Source organism: Xenopus tropicalis, chromosome 7 (assembly GCF_000004195.4).
Source record: "Xenopus tropicalis strain Nigerian chromosome 7, UCB_Xtro_10.0, whole genome shotgun sequence".
NCBI classification, from domain to species: Eukaryota; Metazoa; Chordata; class Amphibia; order Anura; family Pipidae; genus Xenopus; species Xenopus tropicalis.
The window spans coordinates 44,469,481-44,490,467 of NC_030683.2; the positions used below are offsets into that span (position 1 = coordinate 44,469,481).

Here is a 20,987-nt window from a genome sequence, read left to right on the forward strand (position 1 = left end):
TAAGGTTTTGGTGTACGAACCTAATCAAAGGACGGACCGCCAAGCCCTATACTCGTAGTCCAAGGATGGCATTGAGAAGGATATACAATGGGACCAACGGGTAAGATATGTGAATGCTCCATAAGGACAGGTAAAGTGTTGGTGTGCGAACCTAATCAAAGGACGGACCGCCATACACTCTATACGTAGTCCAAGGGTGGCATTGAGAAGGGTATAGAATGGGCCCGGTGGGTAAACTATATGAATACTGCGAGTTTAAATGGAAGTAAACTTTGCTAGTGAGTGATGTGAGCTAAAAACAAACGGAGAGGATGCAGAGACAATTATGTATCAGGAGGGTGAAAAGAACTATACAGAGTCAATTGTATTAAGTGGGAAACAAATGGAGAAAGAACGAAAGCAACAGGAACAGAGGTGAGGACAAGGAAGGCATGGAAAGCTTGGTTCACATACCGCAGTGCTAATAAGAGATATTGTTGCAACAGTAACAATTATGGGAGGGATAGCGGTATGTAACAATGTAGCAAGTTAAGAAGTACTCGCCCTGTCAGGTGAGGCAATAAATTAGGGAGCATACATAGGCAACAGTAAGGGATATTTTTGCAACAGTAGCTGACGATCAATATAACAGTATCCGGCCGTGTGACAACTAAAGACACTGGCAAGTAAGTGAATGAATAGAGGGGCAAGCAGGGAAAGTCCACAAAGCACAGTCATTTCAGATAAAATGAGGAGTAGGAAACCATTTCGTTGAGGCCATGCGGATTAATGGTGTTCAATCTGTGCATCCATTTCAACTCGGTACGTAAAAGGAGTTTCTCACGGTCGCCACCCCTTGTTGGGGGGGGGTATGAAGTCGATCAGCATGCTGCGTAAACTGGCCAGTGAGTGCTTATATGTAAGGAAATGTGCGGCCACTGGGGTATCGGCTGACCCTGTTGTTAAAGCGGAACGTATAGCCGACCTATGGTTGGCCATCCGGTCTCTGAAGGAGGTAATAGTTTTACCAATGTACATGAGGCCGCAGGGGCACTTGATAAAGTAAATGACAAACTTTGATGTGCAAGTCAGCCTGTGTTTGATTTGAATTGCCTTGCCAGTATGGGGATGATGGAATACAGGGCCTGTGATAAGTGAGCTACAGGTGGTTCAGTTGGGGCATTTGTAACAGCCCAGTCGGGCAGATGGTAACCAAGTAGTTGGTGTTTCAGTAGAGTAACAATGGACTGGATCTGTTTTGACCAGTAGATCACGTAGGCTCTTACCCCTGCGGTAGGCGATGCGTGGGGGGGTTCTAAAAATAGGGGGGAGAGAGCGGTCTTTTTCAACATCTGTCCAATGATAAAGTATGGAATCCGTGAGAGGTTTCTTATCCGGAGCAAATGTTGTCATAAAGGTCAGTCTTTCATTCTGGTTAGTGGATGGAGGACGTTTGCATGTGTCCAGGGTCTGTGCACGGGGGCTTTGTCCAAAGATTTTCCAATATGTCCCATTTTCTACACGTTGCCAAAAATACACAAAAACCTGACTTTACCACCTGGTCGACCTATTGTCAGTGCGTGTGACTCACTTTTACAACCACTCTCTATATATGTCGATTACTACTTACAACCGATTGTACACAGAATGAACACATACATTAGGGACACCGGGGACCTCCTAAGACAACTGCAAGAACTACATCCTTTACCCAGCAATCTTCTTCTGGCCACAATGGATGTTTCCTCGCTTTATACGGTCATCCCAATCACCGAAGGTATGGCTGTAATCCAGAAATGTCTACAACACCACCCCGATAAAGACAGACCTCCTATTGAATTTCTGATGACTCTACTGAACCACTGCTTGACTATGAATTACTTTAAATTTGAACTCTCCTACTACCTCCAAATCAGTGGCACCAGCATGGGCTCTAATGTCGCCCCCTCATTCGCCAACCTCTACATGTCTGAATATGAGAATTCATATATCCTTCCCAAATATGGCATGTATATTCATAGACTGTTTCACTATATTGACGATTTATTGATCCTCTGGTCCGGTTCACAGGAACAATTTTCTACAATGATTCAGGAGTTGAATGAACTCCCTACCACTATTAAGTTTACGGCTCATATTGATCCTAGATCTGTTGCCTTTCTAGATCTAACAATTATCTTGTCTGGCTCCACCTTCACTACCACCACTTACCGCAAGCCGACAGACCGTAACACACTACTACATCATTCCTCCTGTCATCCCCCGCACCTTCTCAGGAGCATCCCTTACTCACAAATGGTAAGAATGGTGTGTAACAACTCTGACCAACTACTTTTACACCAACAACTAGATGATCTTGTCCAGCGATTCCTACAGAGGGGCTATACCCTGCAGGATCTTCTTCAAAGCAAGGATAGAGCCCTCCGCCTGCCCCGTGCACAGACCCTGGACACATGCAAACGTCCTCCATCCACTAACCAGAATGAAAGACTGACCTTTATTTGCTCCGGATAAGAAACCTCTCACGGATTCCATACTTTATCATTGGACAGTTGTTGAAAAAGACCGCTCTCTCCCCCCTATTTTTAGAAACCCCCCCCACGCATCGCATACCGCAGGGGTAAGAGCCTACGTGATCTACTGGTCAAAACAGATCCAGTCCATTGTTACTCTACTGAAACACCAACTACTTGGTTACCATCTGCCCGACTGGGCTGTTACAAATGCCCCATCTGTACCACCTGTAGCTCACTTATCACGGGCCCTGTATTCCATCATCCCCATACTGGCAAGGCAATTCAAATCAAACACAGGCTGACTTGCACATCAAAGTTTGTCATTTACTTTATCAAGTGCCCCTGCGGCCTCATGTACATTGGTAAAACTATTACCTCCTTCAGAGACCGGATGGCCAACCATAGGTCGGCTATACGTTCCGCTTTAACAACAGGGTCAGCCGATACCCCAGTGGCCGCACATTTCCTTACATATAAGCACTCACTGGCCAGTTTACGCAGCATGCTGATCGACTTCATACCCCCCCCCAACAAGGGGTGGCGACCGTGAGAAACTCCTTTTACGTACCGAGTTGAAATGGATGCACAGATTGAACACCATTAATCCGCATGGCCTCAACGAAATGGTTTCCTACTCCTCATTTTATCTGAAATGACTGTGCTTTGTGGACTTTCCCTGCTTGCCCCTCTATTCATTCACTTACTTGCCAGTGTCTTTAGTTGTCACACGGCCGGATACTGTTATATTGCTCGTCAGCTACTGTTGCAAAAATATCCCTTACTGTTGCCTATGTATGCTCCCTAATTTATTGCCTCACCTGACAGGGCGAGTACTTCTTAACTTGCTACATTGTTACATACCGCTATCCCTCCCATAATTGTTACTGTTGCAACAATATCTCTTATTAGCACTGCGGTATGTGAACCAAGCTTTCCATGCCTTCCTTGTCCTCACCTCTGTTCCTGTTGCTTTCGTTCTTTCTCCATTTGTTTCCCACTTAATACAATTGACTCTGTATAGTTCTTTTCCCCCTCCTGATACATAATTGTCTCTGCATCCTCTCCATTTGTTTTTAGCTCACATCACTCACTAGCAAAGTTTACTTGTACCCGTGTGCTCTACTTCCATTTAAACTCTCAGTATTCACATACTTTACCCACCGGGCCCATTCTATACCCTTCTCAATGCCACCCTTGGACTACGTATAGAGTGTATGGCGGTCCGTCCTTTGATTAGGTTCGCACACCAACACTTTACCTGTCCTTATGGAGCATTCGCATATCTTACCCGTTGGTCCCATTGTATATCCTTCTCAATGCCATCCTTGGACTACGAGTGTAAGATACAAAGTGACATAGAGAGGAGATTACAGTTAAAGCCACAGATGAGATGCAGAACACAAAAGAACCAAAGAGTATATGCAGCGGGAAAAATTATAAAAAATAAAGTTAGTAAGATAGTGAAAGCTTTGATCATCAGGGCGAGACAGCTGGGAGTCCCTATAGCTCAAAATTCATCTCGGGGCGATAGCTATCTTAAACGGGCCTTACTAGCAAAACCAAGTCTCGTAGAGAGGATCGCTATAGGCACAAATACTGGCATGTATGCCGGCAAATAGGGTTGCATCGAGAGAGCCGCTATGGGTATTTAGGTTGGTATGTGTCTCGCCCTGATGATCAAAGCTTTCACTATCTTACTAACTTTATTTTTTATAATTTTTCCCGCTGCATATACTCTTTGGTTCTTTTGTGTTCTGCATCTCATCTGTGGCTTTAACTGTAATCTCCTCTCTATGTCACTTTGTATCTTACACTCCTTACAATTCAGAGTATTTACTCGTAACAAGTTATCTGATACATTGTTTCTTTGCACTTGATACTTGTTTCTTATCCCCTGGTATCGCTCTCTATAATTGTTGTTTTGGTTTGATCACAATACCCACTTCTGCACAGTGCAGTTGAAATACACATTATATGCTAATTAACACTTCACGTCCGATGTGTATTCGACAGCGTGAAACTGTGACGTCACACCACTGTGTTGTCTGTTTTTTCCCGCCAGTCAGTGTATTTAATGTTAGCTTTCACAGTGTGGTTTAACTTTGAGAAAGGCTGAGGTGTTCAGCCGAAACGTCAGTTCACTGATTTACCATTAAAAGTTTTTTATTTTTGTACTTAAGTCCTGTGACTGCGGCTTCTTTTCCCAATTCGTGTTAATTCTAATTTTGAGGATTGCACCCAGGCCAAGCTGTGGATTATACGTGAGTGCCAGTATTTCATTTTGTTTTTATATATATATATATATATATATATATATATATATATATAAAATTTGAAAAAGATGCAGCACACGGGTTACTTGCAAAAAAAGTGTATTAAAAAGAATCACATATGCAACGTTTCGGACAAACTACATGCCCTTTATCAAGCCTGTAATAACGTGATCCATCCAGTGAATCACATTTAAAGGGATATACAGGAAATGACATCATACATTGAGCGTTACCATAGCGATACATTTCATGTCATAGCAAACATTTTACATATGCAGCATATCAGTCAAGTAGCAGCATTACATGGAGGAAAACTATATAATTGCATACAGATATTTACAAAAAAAGAAACAAGTCATAATCCCTATTCAATCCTGTCGGAGAAAGCGATTGTAATTTATTAATCCACCACACCTCCCTTTGTTTCAACTTAAGTTCCCTATCCCCTCCTCTTTTTAGAGGCGGTATAGATTCCAATACCATGAACCTGAGCTGTTCTGCAGTGTGGCCTTTTTCACAAAAATGCTTAGACACCGGTAATGTAGTATTTCCCAGATTAATAGCTGATCGATGTTGTGATATACGGGATTTTACCATCTGTGTGGTCTCACCCACATAGATGAGACCACACGGACAGATCAACACATAAATTGCATATTTGGTGACACATGTAAAGTGTCCCCGTAATTGTATCCTTTGGCCTGTTTTTGGATGCACAAACTGGCTCCCTTTTGAAACATATGAACATTGCGTACAATTTAGGCATGGATACATGCCCTTAGTTCTAGCTCCTAAAAAGGTATACCCTAATTTGTTTTTTGTTCTCAGTGTAGTAGAAGTAACCGAAGCACCAATAGTTCTCCCTCTGCGTTATGAAATCATAGGGGGTGCCTCAAATTCTTGTATCAACGGATAAGCCCTTCTAAGGATATACCAATGTTTACGTAACGTTTGAGCAACTATTTCACTATAGTCTGAATACTGTGTGACAAAAGGTATACGCCCACCTCCCTGTTTTCTCCTTCCAGTAGAATGCTGTACTCTATATTGTGCCTTGTTAATCACCTTCTCAGGATATCCCCTATCTCGGAATTTCTGGCACATCCTATTCTCCTGTATTTCTCTTTCTCCTGTCTCACTTACCAATCTCTTGATTCTAGAAAGTTGACTCACAGGAATTGAGCTTTTTGTATGTGGTGGATGTTGACTTCTAAAATGTAAAATCTGGTTTCGATCTGTTGGTTTGGTAAAAAGAGAGGTGCACAAACGTCCTTCACTATTTCTATATATTCGTACATCCAAAAAGTGAATTTGTTGGAGATCATGAGTAAGTGTCAAAGTGATAGAGGGATGTATATCATTCAGTTTACTGTGGAACCGTTTCCACCGTAAAGGCGGATCAATTGTTATTATGGACACATCCTATTATGTAGAAGAAATTGAGAGTCAACTTTCTGATCAGGAGGTATATAAACCATTAATGGGGGATCCCATCTTGGGAATTATGCGAAAGATTAGATGCTTACTTAATGAGATGTACAATGATGGTATTATTACTGAGAAACTGTGTGAATTTTTGACAGTTAAGAATCCACGAACACCAATGTTATATACTTTGCCTAAAATACATAAAGATCTAATTCGACCACCGGGACGTCCCATAGTCTCAGGAGTAGACTCAGTATTCTGCCCTTTAGCTACTATGTTGGACAAGGTCTTAAGTCCTTTGATACAAATGGTTCCTTCATATTTAAGAGATACTGAGCATTTTTTACAACGCCTGAATACACAGGAGGGTCTGGGAGGGGGGAATATAATTCAGGCCACACTAGATGTGGCTAGTTTGTATACCTCTATCCCACACCAAGATGGAATTCAGGCATGTGAATGGATACTTAGGAAACTGGCACATTATTCCAATGGGCAGATTTCCTTTTTTATCCAAGCTTTGGAGATTATACTGAGATGTAACTATTTCACTTTTAAGGATCAGTTTTATCTACAGTTGCGTGGAACCGCGATGGGATCCAACGTCGCTCCATCATATGCTAATGCCTTCATGGCTAAGCTAGAAGATCAGTACATCTATCACGATGTAGACATCACAGAGCATTGCTTGGCTTGGTGGAGATACATCGATGATGTGTTTGTACTATGGCGGGGTGACGTTGGCTCCCTGAAACGGTTCCACAGTAAACTGAATGATATACATCCCTCTATCACTTTGACACTTACTCATGATCTCCAACAAATTCACTTTTTGGATGTACGAATATATAGAAATAGTGAAGGCTGTTTGTGCACCTCTCTTTTTACCAAACCAACAGATCGAAACCAGATTTTACATTTTAGAAGTCAACATCCACCACATACAAAAAGCTCAATTCCTGTGAGTCAACTTTCTAGAGTCAAGAGATTGGTAAGTGAGACAGGAGAAAGAGAAATACAGGAGAATAGGATGTGCCAGAAATTCCGAGATAGGGGATATCCTGAGAAGGTGATTAACAAGGCACAATATAGAGTACAGCATTCTACTGGAAGGAGAAAACAGGGAGGTGGGCGTATACCTTTTGTCACACAGTATTCAGACTATAGTGAAATAGTTGCTCAAACGTTACGTAAACATTGGTATATCCTTAGAAGGGCTTATCCGTTGATACAAGAATTTGAGGCACCCCCTATGATTTCATAACGCAGAGGGAGAACTATTGGTGCTTCGGTTACTTCTACTACACTGAGAACAAAAAACAAATTAGGGTATACCTTTTTAGGAGCTAGAACTAAGGGCATGTATCCATGCCTAAATTGTACGCAATGTTCATATGTTTCAAAAGGGAGCCAGTTTGTGCATCCAAAAACAGGCCAAAGGATACAATTACGGGGACACTTTACATGTGTCACCAAATATGCAATTTATGTGTTGATCTGTCCGTGTGGTCTCATCTATGTGGGTGAGACCACACAGATGGTAAAATCCCGTATATCACAACATCGATCAGCTATTAATCTGGGAAATACTACATTACCGGTGTCTAAGCATTTTTGTGAAAAAGGCCACACTGCAGAACAGCTCAGGTTCATGGTATTGGAATCTATACCGCCTCTAAAAAGAGGAGGGGATAGGGAACTTAAGTTGAAACAAAGGGAGGTGTGGTGGATTAATAAATTACAATCGCTTTCTCCGACAGGATTGAATAGGGATTATGACTTGTTTCTTTTTTTGTAAATATCTGTATGCAATTATATAGTTTTCCTCCATGTAATGCTGCTACTTGACTGATATGCTGCATATGTAAAATGTTTGCTATGACATGAAATGTATCGCTATGGTAACGCTCAATGTATGATGTCATTTCCTGTATATCCCTTTAAATGTGATTCACTGGATGGATCACGTTATTACAGGCTTGATAAAGGGCATGTAGTTTGTCCGAAACGTTGCATATGTGATTCTTTTTAATACACTTTTTTTGCAAGTAACCCGTGTGCTGCATCTTTTTCAAATTTTGTATGGTGGAGGGACGTAGCGGCGTCCTGAAGTTGCGGAGCACCGGGGTTCGCATTATGGATGAGTGCGGTGACAGTATTATATAAGTTTATATATATATATATATATATATATATATATATATATATATATATATATATATATATATAGTAATTTATTGAGTAATACTCAGTAAATTACTTTTTATTTTTGCACCTAAGTCCTGAGAGAGCGGCTTCTTTTTCTTCTTATCTCGGTTTCACTGTGAAGACTGCACCCAGGCGGATTTGAGATTTATACGTGAGTGCCAGTATTGCATTTTGACTATATATATATATATATATATATATATATATATAGAAAATAATCATCTGTGGCCAGCACACCCTTCAATGTTTTAGCAAAAAAATTTTTATTGTAGATATATTGTTAAAACCAATGTTTCGGTCCTCATTAGGACCTTTCCTAATGAGGACCAAAACGTTGGTTTTAACAATATATCTACAATAAAAATTTTTTTGATAAAACATTGAAGGGTGTGCTGGCCACAGATGTTTATTTTCTATACATGCATAATTTTGGCTAGCACCCCGCAGAATATTGAGCCTTGGAGTGCGGACACCATTTGGATTGATATATATATATATATATATATATATATATATTTTTTTTTTTATATGTCCTTTATAACCACAAATGTCATTGTTTATTTTGCACATCTGCAGGTTGTTTGGCAAGTACCATTTCCAGTGTTTAGAAGGAAACAGGCACTTGCTGTGACAGGGCTGTGACAGACGAGGAGATTAGTTGCTGCGCAACAAATCTCCCTTGTCACAGGCGACTAATCTCCCCAATATGCCATCCCAGCGGCTAGAATGTAAATCGTCGGTGGGATGGCATACTCCAAGTTTCCTCTCAAGGCGATTTCGGCAAATCGCTGCGCCGCATATGCCATCCCACTGGAGATGAATGTTTTAATGATTTTTAGTAGATGTACAGTATGGTAATCCAAATTATGTAAAGACCCCTTATCTGGAAATCCCCAAGTTCCGACATTTGATTGTCTAGCACCATACCGGTTCTAAAATATACTTGCTTATGATTATTATAATACTGGTTCTGCATTTGCCGTGACGTCTGGTTATGTCACATGGTGCATATATATATTAGGTGCAGGAAACATATACATATATGTGTATGTATTGTGACATGCTGACTGCCTGTACACGTAATTTTGGGGGAATTAGCTATGGTAGGCAGGCATCCAGAGGATCAGGAGCATAACAGACAGGGACACCACATGTGACAACACCTTTTTTCCTCAAAACACAAGTTTATTTGGGGTAAACTCCTCCCAACATAAACATAACAGTCAGTTTATAAACAGTTCCTCAGACATAGCTATGACTTGTTCCTGCTTCAGGTTTCTCAACTTCTAGGGTAACTTTTACACTGGAACCTTTTTCCCCTCTGCTCCTTGCAGTGGCAGGTGGCACCCCCAGCTTCTCTGGGAGTCCCCAACCTTAATCAGCAATCACCTCTCTGCTGTGTAAACCCACATCTCTTTTATGCGCTGCTCACCTTCAGCCCAATCAGGCAGAAACTTCCATCTGGCCAAATCAAAATGCTAAACTGGAGTACGGAATGGAGGACCTAAGCTACTCACCCTCCATTTACTCCAGGACTGCAGGACTGACCTATCTGTCTTTTCCTAATCCAGTTGCATGAATACAGCATTAGCTGCTGCTAATCCAGGCATTTTCCCTGGTGCTACATGTATCCCACCTTTCACAATGGTGGAAAATAAACGTGAGTGTTCTTACTGCTTGTATCTCTTACAATATGTAAATGTTTGTTGATATAGCACATCATATCAGATTTGTAAACATTTGAAAACACTCCCTTCTTGTCTATTTTCTATTGAATAATTTATCCTGGATTAATAAAGATGTGTTATATTGGATATTTTATATAGAGTGATCCCCATCATAAGGGGTTTCTTCATTTGTCTAAATTGCCATTTCTGCCATATGTATGGTATCATTGGAATGCCATTGTAAGGTTGTTATACTTGAAAATTGGAGCATAGACTGAAGGTTTTTCAGAATACCATAAACTCTGCATAGTTTGATTATTTATAAGAAAAGATACAGAGGTGTTGCTTTATTAAATGACTATAGTGAAGATTTATTGTGCTTTTCTTTCAGGCTTTACTCTTGCTTGGCCAATGGAAGTGCAGATGAGTTCCAGAGAGGAGAGCAGCTGTTTCGAATGAGAGCAGTTAAGGATCCTCTGCAAATAGGTTCGTGGCCTCACCTCTCCTTTAGTGATATCAAATGGTGGATTCATCCTTGTGAATTCATGGTTTTATGTTGCACCATTTATGCTGAAGAGACCTTTCATTCCAAGAGATGTGATTTTTCTCCCTAGCCATTTACTTTCTGCACTCAGACCAGAGTGGGGGTGTAGGATAGCTAGTGTTGAGAGCACAAATGACATATGTTTTACACTAAAATATCGAGAAAATTATAAATATTACCAGTGGTGTTTTTTACTGCTCATGGAAAATATGTCTCATGGTAAAACACCAATACCTAGGATAGGCCTTATTCACATTTATTTGGGGGGGTTATGCATAGCTGTTGAAAAACTTTGTATTGAATTAGCCAGTTCCTTATTGCTATTGGGCAGCTATATATCTTTCTTCTGCATTGTCGCACTCATCGGGAATTGCAGTTTGGAATTGCAATTAGTCTGGGCCAGAATAAAGGGGACCTGAAGACAAGCCAGAAGGGGATATCTTCTATTGATATGAATGGAGGACAGAAGAGTTCTAAATTGCCTACTCTAAAAATCCCTGAATAGGGGCAAATTGTCATGTACTCTGTAATAGTTTAATATAAACATTGGCTTTATGTTTCATGAATAACAGTAGTTCATTTTCCTGATGTTGCTTCTGAGATTGAAACAATAATGCACAATGGTAACAGAGAGAGATTCTGTGAGTTTAATGTGTTTGTTACAGTTTCTTGCTGTGTTGTTTTTAAAGTTGTTCCTCTGTATTGCACAGTTCAAAAATCCATATAACTAAAATGGCTGCCGATTCAGCTCTTACTGATTTTTCTGCTGTAGCCACAAAGGCTGATAGTACACAAGAAGCTTTGTCACCTATGGGAAAATTGGTTCCCTGTGGGCAACCAAGAACGCAGAAAAAACTTTCCATAACAGCTAATGGGAATTGCCAATAGTAAAATGTTTAAATTGTGATCCAAATGTTTTACCTGCAGCAGTTTTAATTTCACTACCATGGTAAGGTATTTTCAGCTACTTTTATGCTTGTCGGGAGAAATTCCGTGCAATACAAGATGCAAAAGCCTGAGGGCACCTGATCATATGTTGCAAATGCCCAGGCAGCAACCTATTGGGTTGTTAAAACATCTGGCCATGTGAATGTGATCAATGCAATTATATGAAATTCATTTTTTTGACACTATATCCCATGTAAGGGTAGATCACAGGTTTAGTTGTTTGGTGACTTAAACAAATCATGTGTGGTCAACATCACATTAACTAAGACTGCCATCAGGCAATTTAGACTGGAGATATTTTTTTTTAAAAAGCTAAACATTGTAACATTGGTTTACATTTCCTAGGACGAATCTTTTTCTTGTTACAGGTTTCCACTTGAGTGCCACGGTAGTACCTCCCCAAATGCTGTCCCCGAAGGGAGCCTACAATGTTGCTGTGATGTTTGATCGCTGCCGGATCACTTCATGCAGCTGTACCTGTGGAGCTGGTGCCAAGTGGTGTTCACATGTTGTAGCCCTGTGCCTCTTCAGGATACACAATGTTAGTATGGTTATTGTGGATAAACATGTCTATACATTCTGTAAAATGTCAACGAATTTAATTTGTTTCTCCCCCAAACTTATCATCTTATCAGAAATTCTTGTGTTTGGTCAAACAAAGTATATCTGTTCACGCTCCCTTTGCTTTAATCCCCTACCATCTAGCTCGAGCTGTACAAAATGTTTGCAGCAAGTATTGTTATGGATTCCTTATTATTAGCTATTATAGCAAATGTTTATCACCAGGAAGCATGTACAGGTTACATGGCCTAGTCATGGTCGTCAAATCACCCTTTGTGCTATAACCCTAGACTGCAAAATGTATTGGCTACCTTTGGCCCAGCGATATATAGCTCATAACAAAGATTATATATAAACTGAAGATAAGGCAAAATCTTACAAATGAGGTCAAAACGTCATCGCTATTGTCAGATGATTTGTTACCATTATGTATTATTCTCCCCCTTACTTTTTATGCTTGTGAGCGCTGTAAGCACTTTGTGGGAGGGGAACTAGTAATGCAGAGCACAACTTTCTTGATGTTGAAAAGGTGGTGGTGACAAATAAATAAATAGCTCTGGGCAACTAAAGATAACCATTTTTAGTTCACTATTGTTGCATTGATGTTTGAAGCATCATCTCTCTATTCCTCTTCAACCAGGTTAGCCTACATTATCTATTAATACTAACTGCAGGCTACATTTATCTTCTCTTGCTGTATTGTCCTTAGGCATCGGCAGTCTGTCTGCGTGCTCCAGTCTCAGAATCCTTATCTCGGCTACAGAGAGACCAGTTACAGAAGTTTGCTCAGTATCTCATCAGTGAGCTGCCTCAGCAGGTGAATAGTGGCCTTTACAAACACTGGTTTTGGAGTGTTTAGTGGATGTGTAAATACTGTTAATATACTGTGCAACTGTGCTATGTGTTGGTGCAGGTAACTGTTTTATAATCATCTGTTTTCTTATTTACTGTAGATTCTTCCCACTGCTCAGCGTCTTCTAGATGAGCTGTTATCTTCACAGTCAACAGCAATTAATACAGTGTGTGGAGCTCCAGGTATATATACAAGCAAATTCTAAAACAATACTCCACATGCTATTAATTTATGATTAATTAATAATAAACAATGGTTTAGTGTCTTGTTATGTATTCAAATGTTATTTGATTTATTGTAGTGGAATTTTTTTTTTATTGTTTGTATTTGATATCTGTGTAACGATAAGGTGCATGTTTGTTAAGTAAGCACTCATGGTGAGTTTTTGTGCCCATTTTTAAATCTCTGGCTTGGAGACAAGTTTTGGAAGCACTCCTACAGGCTAGCAGGCCACATGGGGCTACTAAATAGCCAATAACAGTCCTTATTTTGCACACTCAAGGAACTTTTTTTAAGCTTGTGTGGCTCACCAACACTTTTTACATCTGAGTGTGGCTCGTGAGTAAAAAAGGTTGGGGATCCCTGCCTTAATGAATAAACTTACAGATAGATAGAAATAAACCTACTATAGATAGTTAAACTTTATAGATATTTTAAACATCCCTTGTAGGGTCAGGATATACTTTTGTATATCTTTTAACATGTGGTCTTCTTTTTACCTCCATTGCATACAAGTCATTAGATTAAATAACCTATTATAACCCTTGCATATTGATTTTTAATGTTGTCACATTTTTCAAGTTCAGTTCTTTCTTCTCTTGTGTAGTTAATTAATCTTCATAAATACAGTCTCTCAGGTTACTGAATTCTTTTCATACCTTAGGGCTGATTCACTAAAGGTTGATAAGTTTTATCTCACGCTATTTTTGCGTTAAAATAGACGCGGAAATTAACACGCGATTCACTATAGTATTACCGCATGCGTTAAGTCGCACATCACATGCGTTTAATTTCGCGCTACCGCATGAGTTAATTTTAACGCATGCGTTAATTTGCGCGCCGAAATAACACAAACGCATGATTCACAAACACTTAGACGCGCTAAATATCGCATTAGTCTATGCGAAAATTAACACCTACTTGAGGCAGGCGGTAATTATAGAAAAGTACAGTTAATGAGCTTTTGGCAATAAAATATGGACTTTGCAGTGTGATTTATTCAAGTATGTGTTGGCCCTAGAGTGACGCAGCCTCCAGTTTGCAGGGAAATGGTCATTTTTAGTACAGTAATTTTCCGAAAGTAATGGCATGTATGGATAACATGGCGTGCGTTTTTTCGCACACGGCAACTATTTATATGCGGTGCGTTGATTAGCGTTCGTTCCGTCAAATACCGCACGCGACTAAAATAACGCAAGCAGTATCACGCGTAAATTAACTTAAGTATGCTTTTAGTGAATCGTGCGTTAAGACGCGATAAAAATTTTACCGCATGCTATAAATAACGCACGTTTTAATGCACTTTAGTGAATCGGCCCTCTTATGTTTAAAGCCTTATGGCAGCTTATATAATATGAGGGAGCAAAGTGAGGTTTCTTTTTTTTTTTTTATTAAGCTTTTCCCATTAGTCTTTAGATGTGGAAGTTTCTCAGAAAGACTTCCTAGGTTCTTAATTACTTGTATTTCTTGCCTAGACCTTTATATATACTTTTTATTGAAATAATAATCTATGACAAAATAAATGTATCTGAGGTACGGTAGGGCAAAAGGATAACCCTTTACATAAAACTGATATGGGCTTCTTTTTGTTTATGTTTAGGCTGATTAACTATCTGCATATTATGACTATTTACTACTTTCAATTGAAGTGCTTGAGAGCATAATTACTTCCCTTCCATGGTCTTAAACCTGTATTCTCACTTCCCTTTTCTGATCCGTGATTTTATTTATTTATTTATTTATTTTTGGACCCGGGAAACTAATTTATTTTTCTTTTTCTTATGGGGTTGTGATGTCCTCTACACTGTACTGGATTTCTTTTATAAACTCTTGCTGATTGGCCTATATTAGGATATATTCTCTCAAACATTTCAGTTTTCTTAACCAGTTGTCCCCAGATATTGTGTGTCGCCTTAATTCTGCACACTTTAGAAGCAACATAACCACCTGCATAACCTTGATTATCATGGGATACATTTTATATTTAATAATGTTATATGTTGTTTATGACTCAGTTGCTCTTTCTTTTTAAACACATATATATTACTAGTACTTTGCTGCCCATTTGTCATTATTAGCCAAGATTGCTTAACCTACTGTGGTTTTGTGCTTGTAGATCCAACAGCAGGACCTTCGGCCTCTGACCAGAGTACATGGTATTTGGATGAGTCTACATTAAGTGACAATATAAAGAAAACACTCCATAAGTTTTGTGGTCCTTCTCCAGTTGTCTTCAGGTACATTATAATAAATTAATTAAATTACTTACTGTGTGACACACATAGTGGTATTTAAACTACCATTTTTGCAGAATTTTAATTCAGATTTTGAAAGAGTTATGCAACTTATCTCAATTTTCAGGGGAATAGGAGAGGCAAAAAACTGAGCCCAAGAGTCAGTAATTGCTGTCAGCTGGCCAGGATAAGGGGTGTTGTAGCTATACCACAGCTGGATCTTTCTTTATTCCCCACCCTTGTAGCTACTCCCTGAGAGCTCTCAGTCCTATAAGCGCTGATTGTTCATGTAATTTTTCTTATATAACATTAAGAGTTCTTTTATTACAGCCACTGCTAGCACATTTTCTATTCTGATAACTGCTTTTATCCATGCAAACACTTATATGATATGCAGTGTCTGACTATTGTTTAGCTAATTCACAGCAAACAGACCGGTGGTTAGCATTAAGTTAAAAAATAGCAAGCAGCCTTTAAGGGCCATGACAGACGGGGAGATTAGTCGCTCCCGGATGGCATACGCGGCGCCGAAATCGCAGAAGTTTCCTCTCCAGGCAACTTCGCCAATTTCAGCAAATCACCGCACTGCGTATGCCATCCCACCGGTGATTTACATTCTAGCCGGTGAGATGGCATTTCGGGGAGATTAGTCGCCCATGACAAGGGAGATTTGTCGTGCGGCGGGTCTGTCACGGCCCTTAAACTGTCTATTCCAAAACTACAGTTAGATATGCAGGTGTTGCAAACATACATGTCCTTCCATATTGCCCATAAAAAAAAGTAACAATAACAGCTTGAAGTACAGTATTTTTAGCTATTTAAATAGACTTTTTGGTGAATTTGCAGCAGCTACGGCTTTGTATGTAAGCTAAAGGTCCACTTGAGCCTTATAGTTCTAGAAAATGCTACAGAAAAACTGATTTTGATTTCTGTCTTTGCACTAGTGATGTGAACTCCATGTACCTCTCTTCCACGGAGCCACCAGCAGCAGCAGAATGGGCATGTCTCTTGCGTCCTTTGCGAGGAAGGGAACCTGAGGGCATCTGGAATCTGCTGTCCATAGTCAGAGAGATGTTCAAGAGACGAGACACCAATGCTGCCCCTTTACTAGAAATCCTAACTGACCAATGTTTGACTTACGAGCAGGTAATGTCGAAAAGGCCTCTACACACTTATCCTGTGGTTTAGACCCTGATTTGGCTCCTTGGAATTAGCAGGCATTATGTTGCCTAACAAAAGTTTTGCCTACTCCAGTATGCCATAGCAACTAGTTAGCAACAATACAATACAGTTATACTGTTGAAATAATGAAAGCAAAACGTGCACTGGTAACTTTGTAACCAATGTTAAATGCTATATTTATGTGTCTGTTGCAAAGTTATACGCTATATGTACTGATGAATTTTATTTGTATTGACAGATTACAGGCTGGTGGTACAATGTGCGCACATCTGCATCCCACAGCAGTGCCAGTGGGCACACAGGTCGCAGTAATGGGCAATCAGAAGTTGCTGCACATGCATGTGCTAGTATGTGTGATGAGATGGTAGTGCTCTGGAGACTTGCAGTCTTAGATCCTACAATTAGCCCTCAGAGGTAAATATTGAGGTGTTTAAGTACATCAGAAGGTGTATAGCACAAATGGTGTTAAGGCAAAGTAATGGTAAACATTAAAATTTGATTTTTAACTGCCATGCTTTTCAACCCGTTTTTCTTGACTTGTCAGTAGGATTGCACCGAAACCAGAATTTAAATCTGGAATCCTGCCCTTTTTGAAGGTTTTAGTTTTGACCATACATTAGTGTTTAGCTAAACTGAATTTAATTGCTAAAACTTTTACTCTTTACTTGGCATTAATTGCTTCATAACCTTATATATGACTAAAATTAACCTTTTCCCATTGCATACTAAACTCATTTACTAAGGCAAGTTCATAGCACTAGGTGCAGAAATATATATAGATCACTGTGTTTTTTCCAAACAGTGCAACAGTTTTCTCCAGTATTCCAACCTAATAACGGTCTTTTATAAAAGAGCATGCACCACGTGTACTCAATTTACCAATGCAGGTACAGATTAGCATCTGTGTGCTAGTTGTGGTGTTTTTCCTTGTTGTCTGCAAACAAAAAAACAACAAATTGGGCAATTCACTAGGTGCAGTTAAAGGAACAGTAACACTAAAAAATGAAAGAGCTTTAAACTAATAAATATATAATGCACTGTTGCCCTGCACTGGTAAAACTGGTGTGTTTGCTACAGTAACACTGCTATAATATATATAATAAGCTGCTGTGTAGCCACGGGGGCAGCCATTCAAGCTGGAAAAAAGGAGAAAAGGCACAGGTTACATAGCAGATAACAGATAAGTTCTGTAGAATACAATAGTGTTTTATCTGTTATCTGCCATGTGCCTGTGCCTTTTCTCCTTTGAATGGCTGCCTCTATGGCTACATAGCAGCTTATTTATATAAATTATAGTAGACTTTCTGAAGTAAACACACAACTTTTACCAGTGCAGGGCAGCAGCACATTATATTTTAGTTACTTTTATACACTTTCATTTTTTGGTGTTACTGTTCCTTTAAGTTCTGTGTAATAGTTAGTACTGTCCTGTCAAGGTATGTGTCTGTATGGCCTGTGTTTTGCACCTTTGCACACAGTTCATCAAAGCAGGCTGAAGTGTTGCATTGGCACAAGTTGCAAAGAGCATGTTTTAGGGGCAAGTAAATTTGTGAATAGGATTTTAAGTGTGTTCGATTTTGCACTTTATTATTATTATTATTAACATTTATTTATTAAGTGCCAACATATTCCGCAGCGCTGTACAGTAAGTACTTGCATTCACAATTGAGTTCTGCTGCCCATTGTCCCACTTATTTTCATCCCATTCTAGAAAAAACTTGAACAGTAACTAATTTTGCCCCTGTTCTGCTGACCTTTCTCAAGCCCTAATGTATTTGATAAAAAAAGAAAAACGCTAGCCACTAGTGCTATACATTTTAGCTTGTAAGCTTCCCAGTGAAGATCACCTTTCTAAGGATTGTTTTATTTTACACCCATTTGTTTTTTTCAACAGTGGCATAAAGTTATAGAGCAGTGTATAGACATAGGTCCTAGGGACAAACGATTGAATTAGCCCGATATTGCCTTCCTTAGGTGGGTATATAGGGAGAAGATCTGCTTGCCAAATGAGCGAATTGCAACATGTATGGCCACCTTTAGCCCTATGGCTTAGGGGCTTTTTGTTTACCACTGACATCCACCAGAGTATATTTTTGGTAATAATGCTCCTGTCCTCCTGTCGCCACTGTGTGTGAAGCATGACTGAGGGATGACAGGTGGATCTCAATAACACTTGCTTAATAATTTGTGAGAAGATCTGCCTGTCATTGCCGATTGTTCGTTACACATGGTGCGTCTCTTTAAAAAACATAAGTAGTGGTGACAGACAAAGGCATTTGTTTTCCTCTGGAGAACGCCCAATGTGCTTCAGGCCTTACCGCTTATATCCAGTGCTAAAACAAAAACTGCTAACTTAAATAGAGGTTAAGAAGCTTTTCTATGAAATAATGGAGGCACAGAAATTGTGGTAATAAAATATTTATGCCTTTTATCATTCCATACAATAAGGCTACTTTTTAAAAGGGTGTCTGACACCACTGGCCTTGAAATATTCTACATAATATTTTTTAGGAACACGTTTATACAAAGAAGTTAAACTGAATAATTCTGTTATATAGTGACAAAAACTCTCAAATTCAAAGTCTATTCTTTCCTCCAGACACAAATGCAAGCTGCATTCCGTTTGATTGTTACTGTGCTCTTTTATTTAGATCCTTTTTCTTTTTGTTTCATTTAGACGCAGGGACCTTTGTGCTCAACTTCGTCAATGGCAGCTGAAAGTTATTGAAAATGTTAAGAGAGGGCAGCACAAGAAGTCTCTAGACAAACTCTTCCAGGGCTTCAAACCAGCAGTGGAAGCATGTTACTTCAACTGGGAAGAAGCCTATCCTATCCCTGGCATTACCTACTGCAGCACAGACAAGAAGAACTCCTTCTGCTGGGTCAAGGCATTTCAGCAGAGAAGCTGCCGGCTTCAGTGCACTGATGCAGTATGTGAAGGTGGACGAGGGCAGGGGCATGAAAGTTGTCACCTCTTTGGGGACAGATCACGCTCATGCGCTCAGGAGATGTCTGTGCGCCCCAAGGAGCTTGTCGGTAAAAGAAAGGTGACCTCAGAAGTTCCACAGAGGGTCTTGCGAAGACTTTCTGCAGAAGGAGGAGAGAAGACTGTGTATAAATCCACTGTAAATAAAGGAAAAATTGCTGCAAGTAAGTGTCTTGCCAGCAAGCATAGTGGCAAACGTCGAATGAGTAGCGAAGACAGCTCACTGGAACCTGATATGGCTGAAATGAGTCTGGATGACAGCAGTTTGGCACTTGGGGCTGAAGCTTGTAACACTTTTAGCTTTATAGAATCTCCCCTTAGCAGGAGATACCAGGACAACTTTGAGGATGAAGGTGGAGTCTATTATTCTGAAGGGCTTGAACCAGCGGTTGGCGAAAGCGGAGCAATTTCAAAGGCTGATGCTGATCCAGTTGGGGAATCTGCCGCTGCTAGTGGAGAAGAAGATCTGATATCTGCAGATGAGGAAAAAAGCATGAAACCTGAACAGATTGGTGAGAATGGAGCTGTGGGTGGGGGCGGAGGAGAAAGCAAAGAAACTGAAGAAGGGGAACTGAAAGAGAAGGGAGAGGAAGAAGATGACTACCAGGCATACTATCTGAGTCATCAAGAGGCAGCTAAGAATGAAGATGAGAAAGGAGATGAAGGATTAGATGAAGAACAAGACATATTTGCTGGAATAAAACCTCTGGAGCAAGAGAATAGAATGGAGGTATTTGAGCCTGGTTGTGGTTCTCTTTTAGAAACTGTATACAACATTGCAAACAGTGTAATACTGAAGCAGAACAGTGTTTCATCCAGATAAGTGCACCTTATTTATAACTATATTCTGTGTTATTTATCCTGAAACAAACAGTAAATTATGCATTATCTAAAACCCTGCTTGCTGATCAGTTGTTCCTCTCAGAGCATAAATAGCACCATCTTTATGACCACCAGGCTTTTTCCACCGTTGTGTTGAGTCTAGGGAAATTTCAGTGCTATTATAATTCTGCATTGTGTCTCTTGCAGGCTGGGACCCATATCACTAGTACATTACTATTATGTTCTGCCATATTTAATACCAGGTGTGGCAATTTCAGACTGTCCATGCTCCTTTGGGCACCATGCCATGATTCCTTTTATAAAGGGATTATATTACAATAGAAGGGCTTTTGGAAGGTGGAAAGAAGGTTAGTTGTCAGCCAGCCTGAAGGCCAGAGTCAGCTAGGGCAAAAGAAAGGCTTCACTCTGAACCATAGCAAGAGTCTAGGGAAACAAAACAAAATTGCTGCTGCCTTCCTGCAACTGAAAATTCAGTTTGGTTGTCATCAGTGACCCTGGAAACCAAAAAATAGATGGACTGCAACTGCATTTTTGTGTGTATATGTA

At 39.9% G+C, this 20,987-nt stretch overlaps 1 protein-coding gene across 2 annotated transcripts in view; it reads left to right on the forward strand.

Moving 5' to 3' along the window:
• Positions 1 to 20,987, forward strand: part of zswim8 (zinc finger SWIM-type containing 8) — a 60,580-nt gene that overhangs the window by 12,819 nt on the left and 26,774 nt on the right. For both annotated transcript variants that reach the window (XM_012966846.3, XM_002935767.3), the window contains exons 3-10: positions 10,463 to 10,557; positions 11,932 to 12,104; positions 12,834 to 12,941; positions 13,078 to 13,159; positions 15,313 to 15,433; positions 16,375 to 16,576; positions 16,851 to 17,026; positions 19,290 to 20,328. In XM_012966846.3, coding sequence (XP_012822300.1) covers positions 10,463 to 10,557; positions 11,932 to 12,104; positions 12,834 to 12,941; positions 13,078 to 13,159; positions 15,313 to 15,433; positions 16,375 to 16,576; positions 16,851 to 17,026; positions 19,290 to 20,328 — 1,996 coding nt within the window. The remainder of the gene's footprint in view (positions 1 to 10,462; positions 10,558 to 11,931; positions 12,105 to 12,833; positions 12,942 to 13,077; positions 13,160 to 15,312; positions 15,434 to 16,374; positions 16,577 to 16,850; positions 17,027 to 19,289; positions 20,329 to 20,987) is intronic.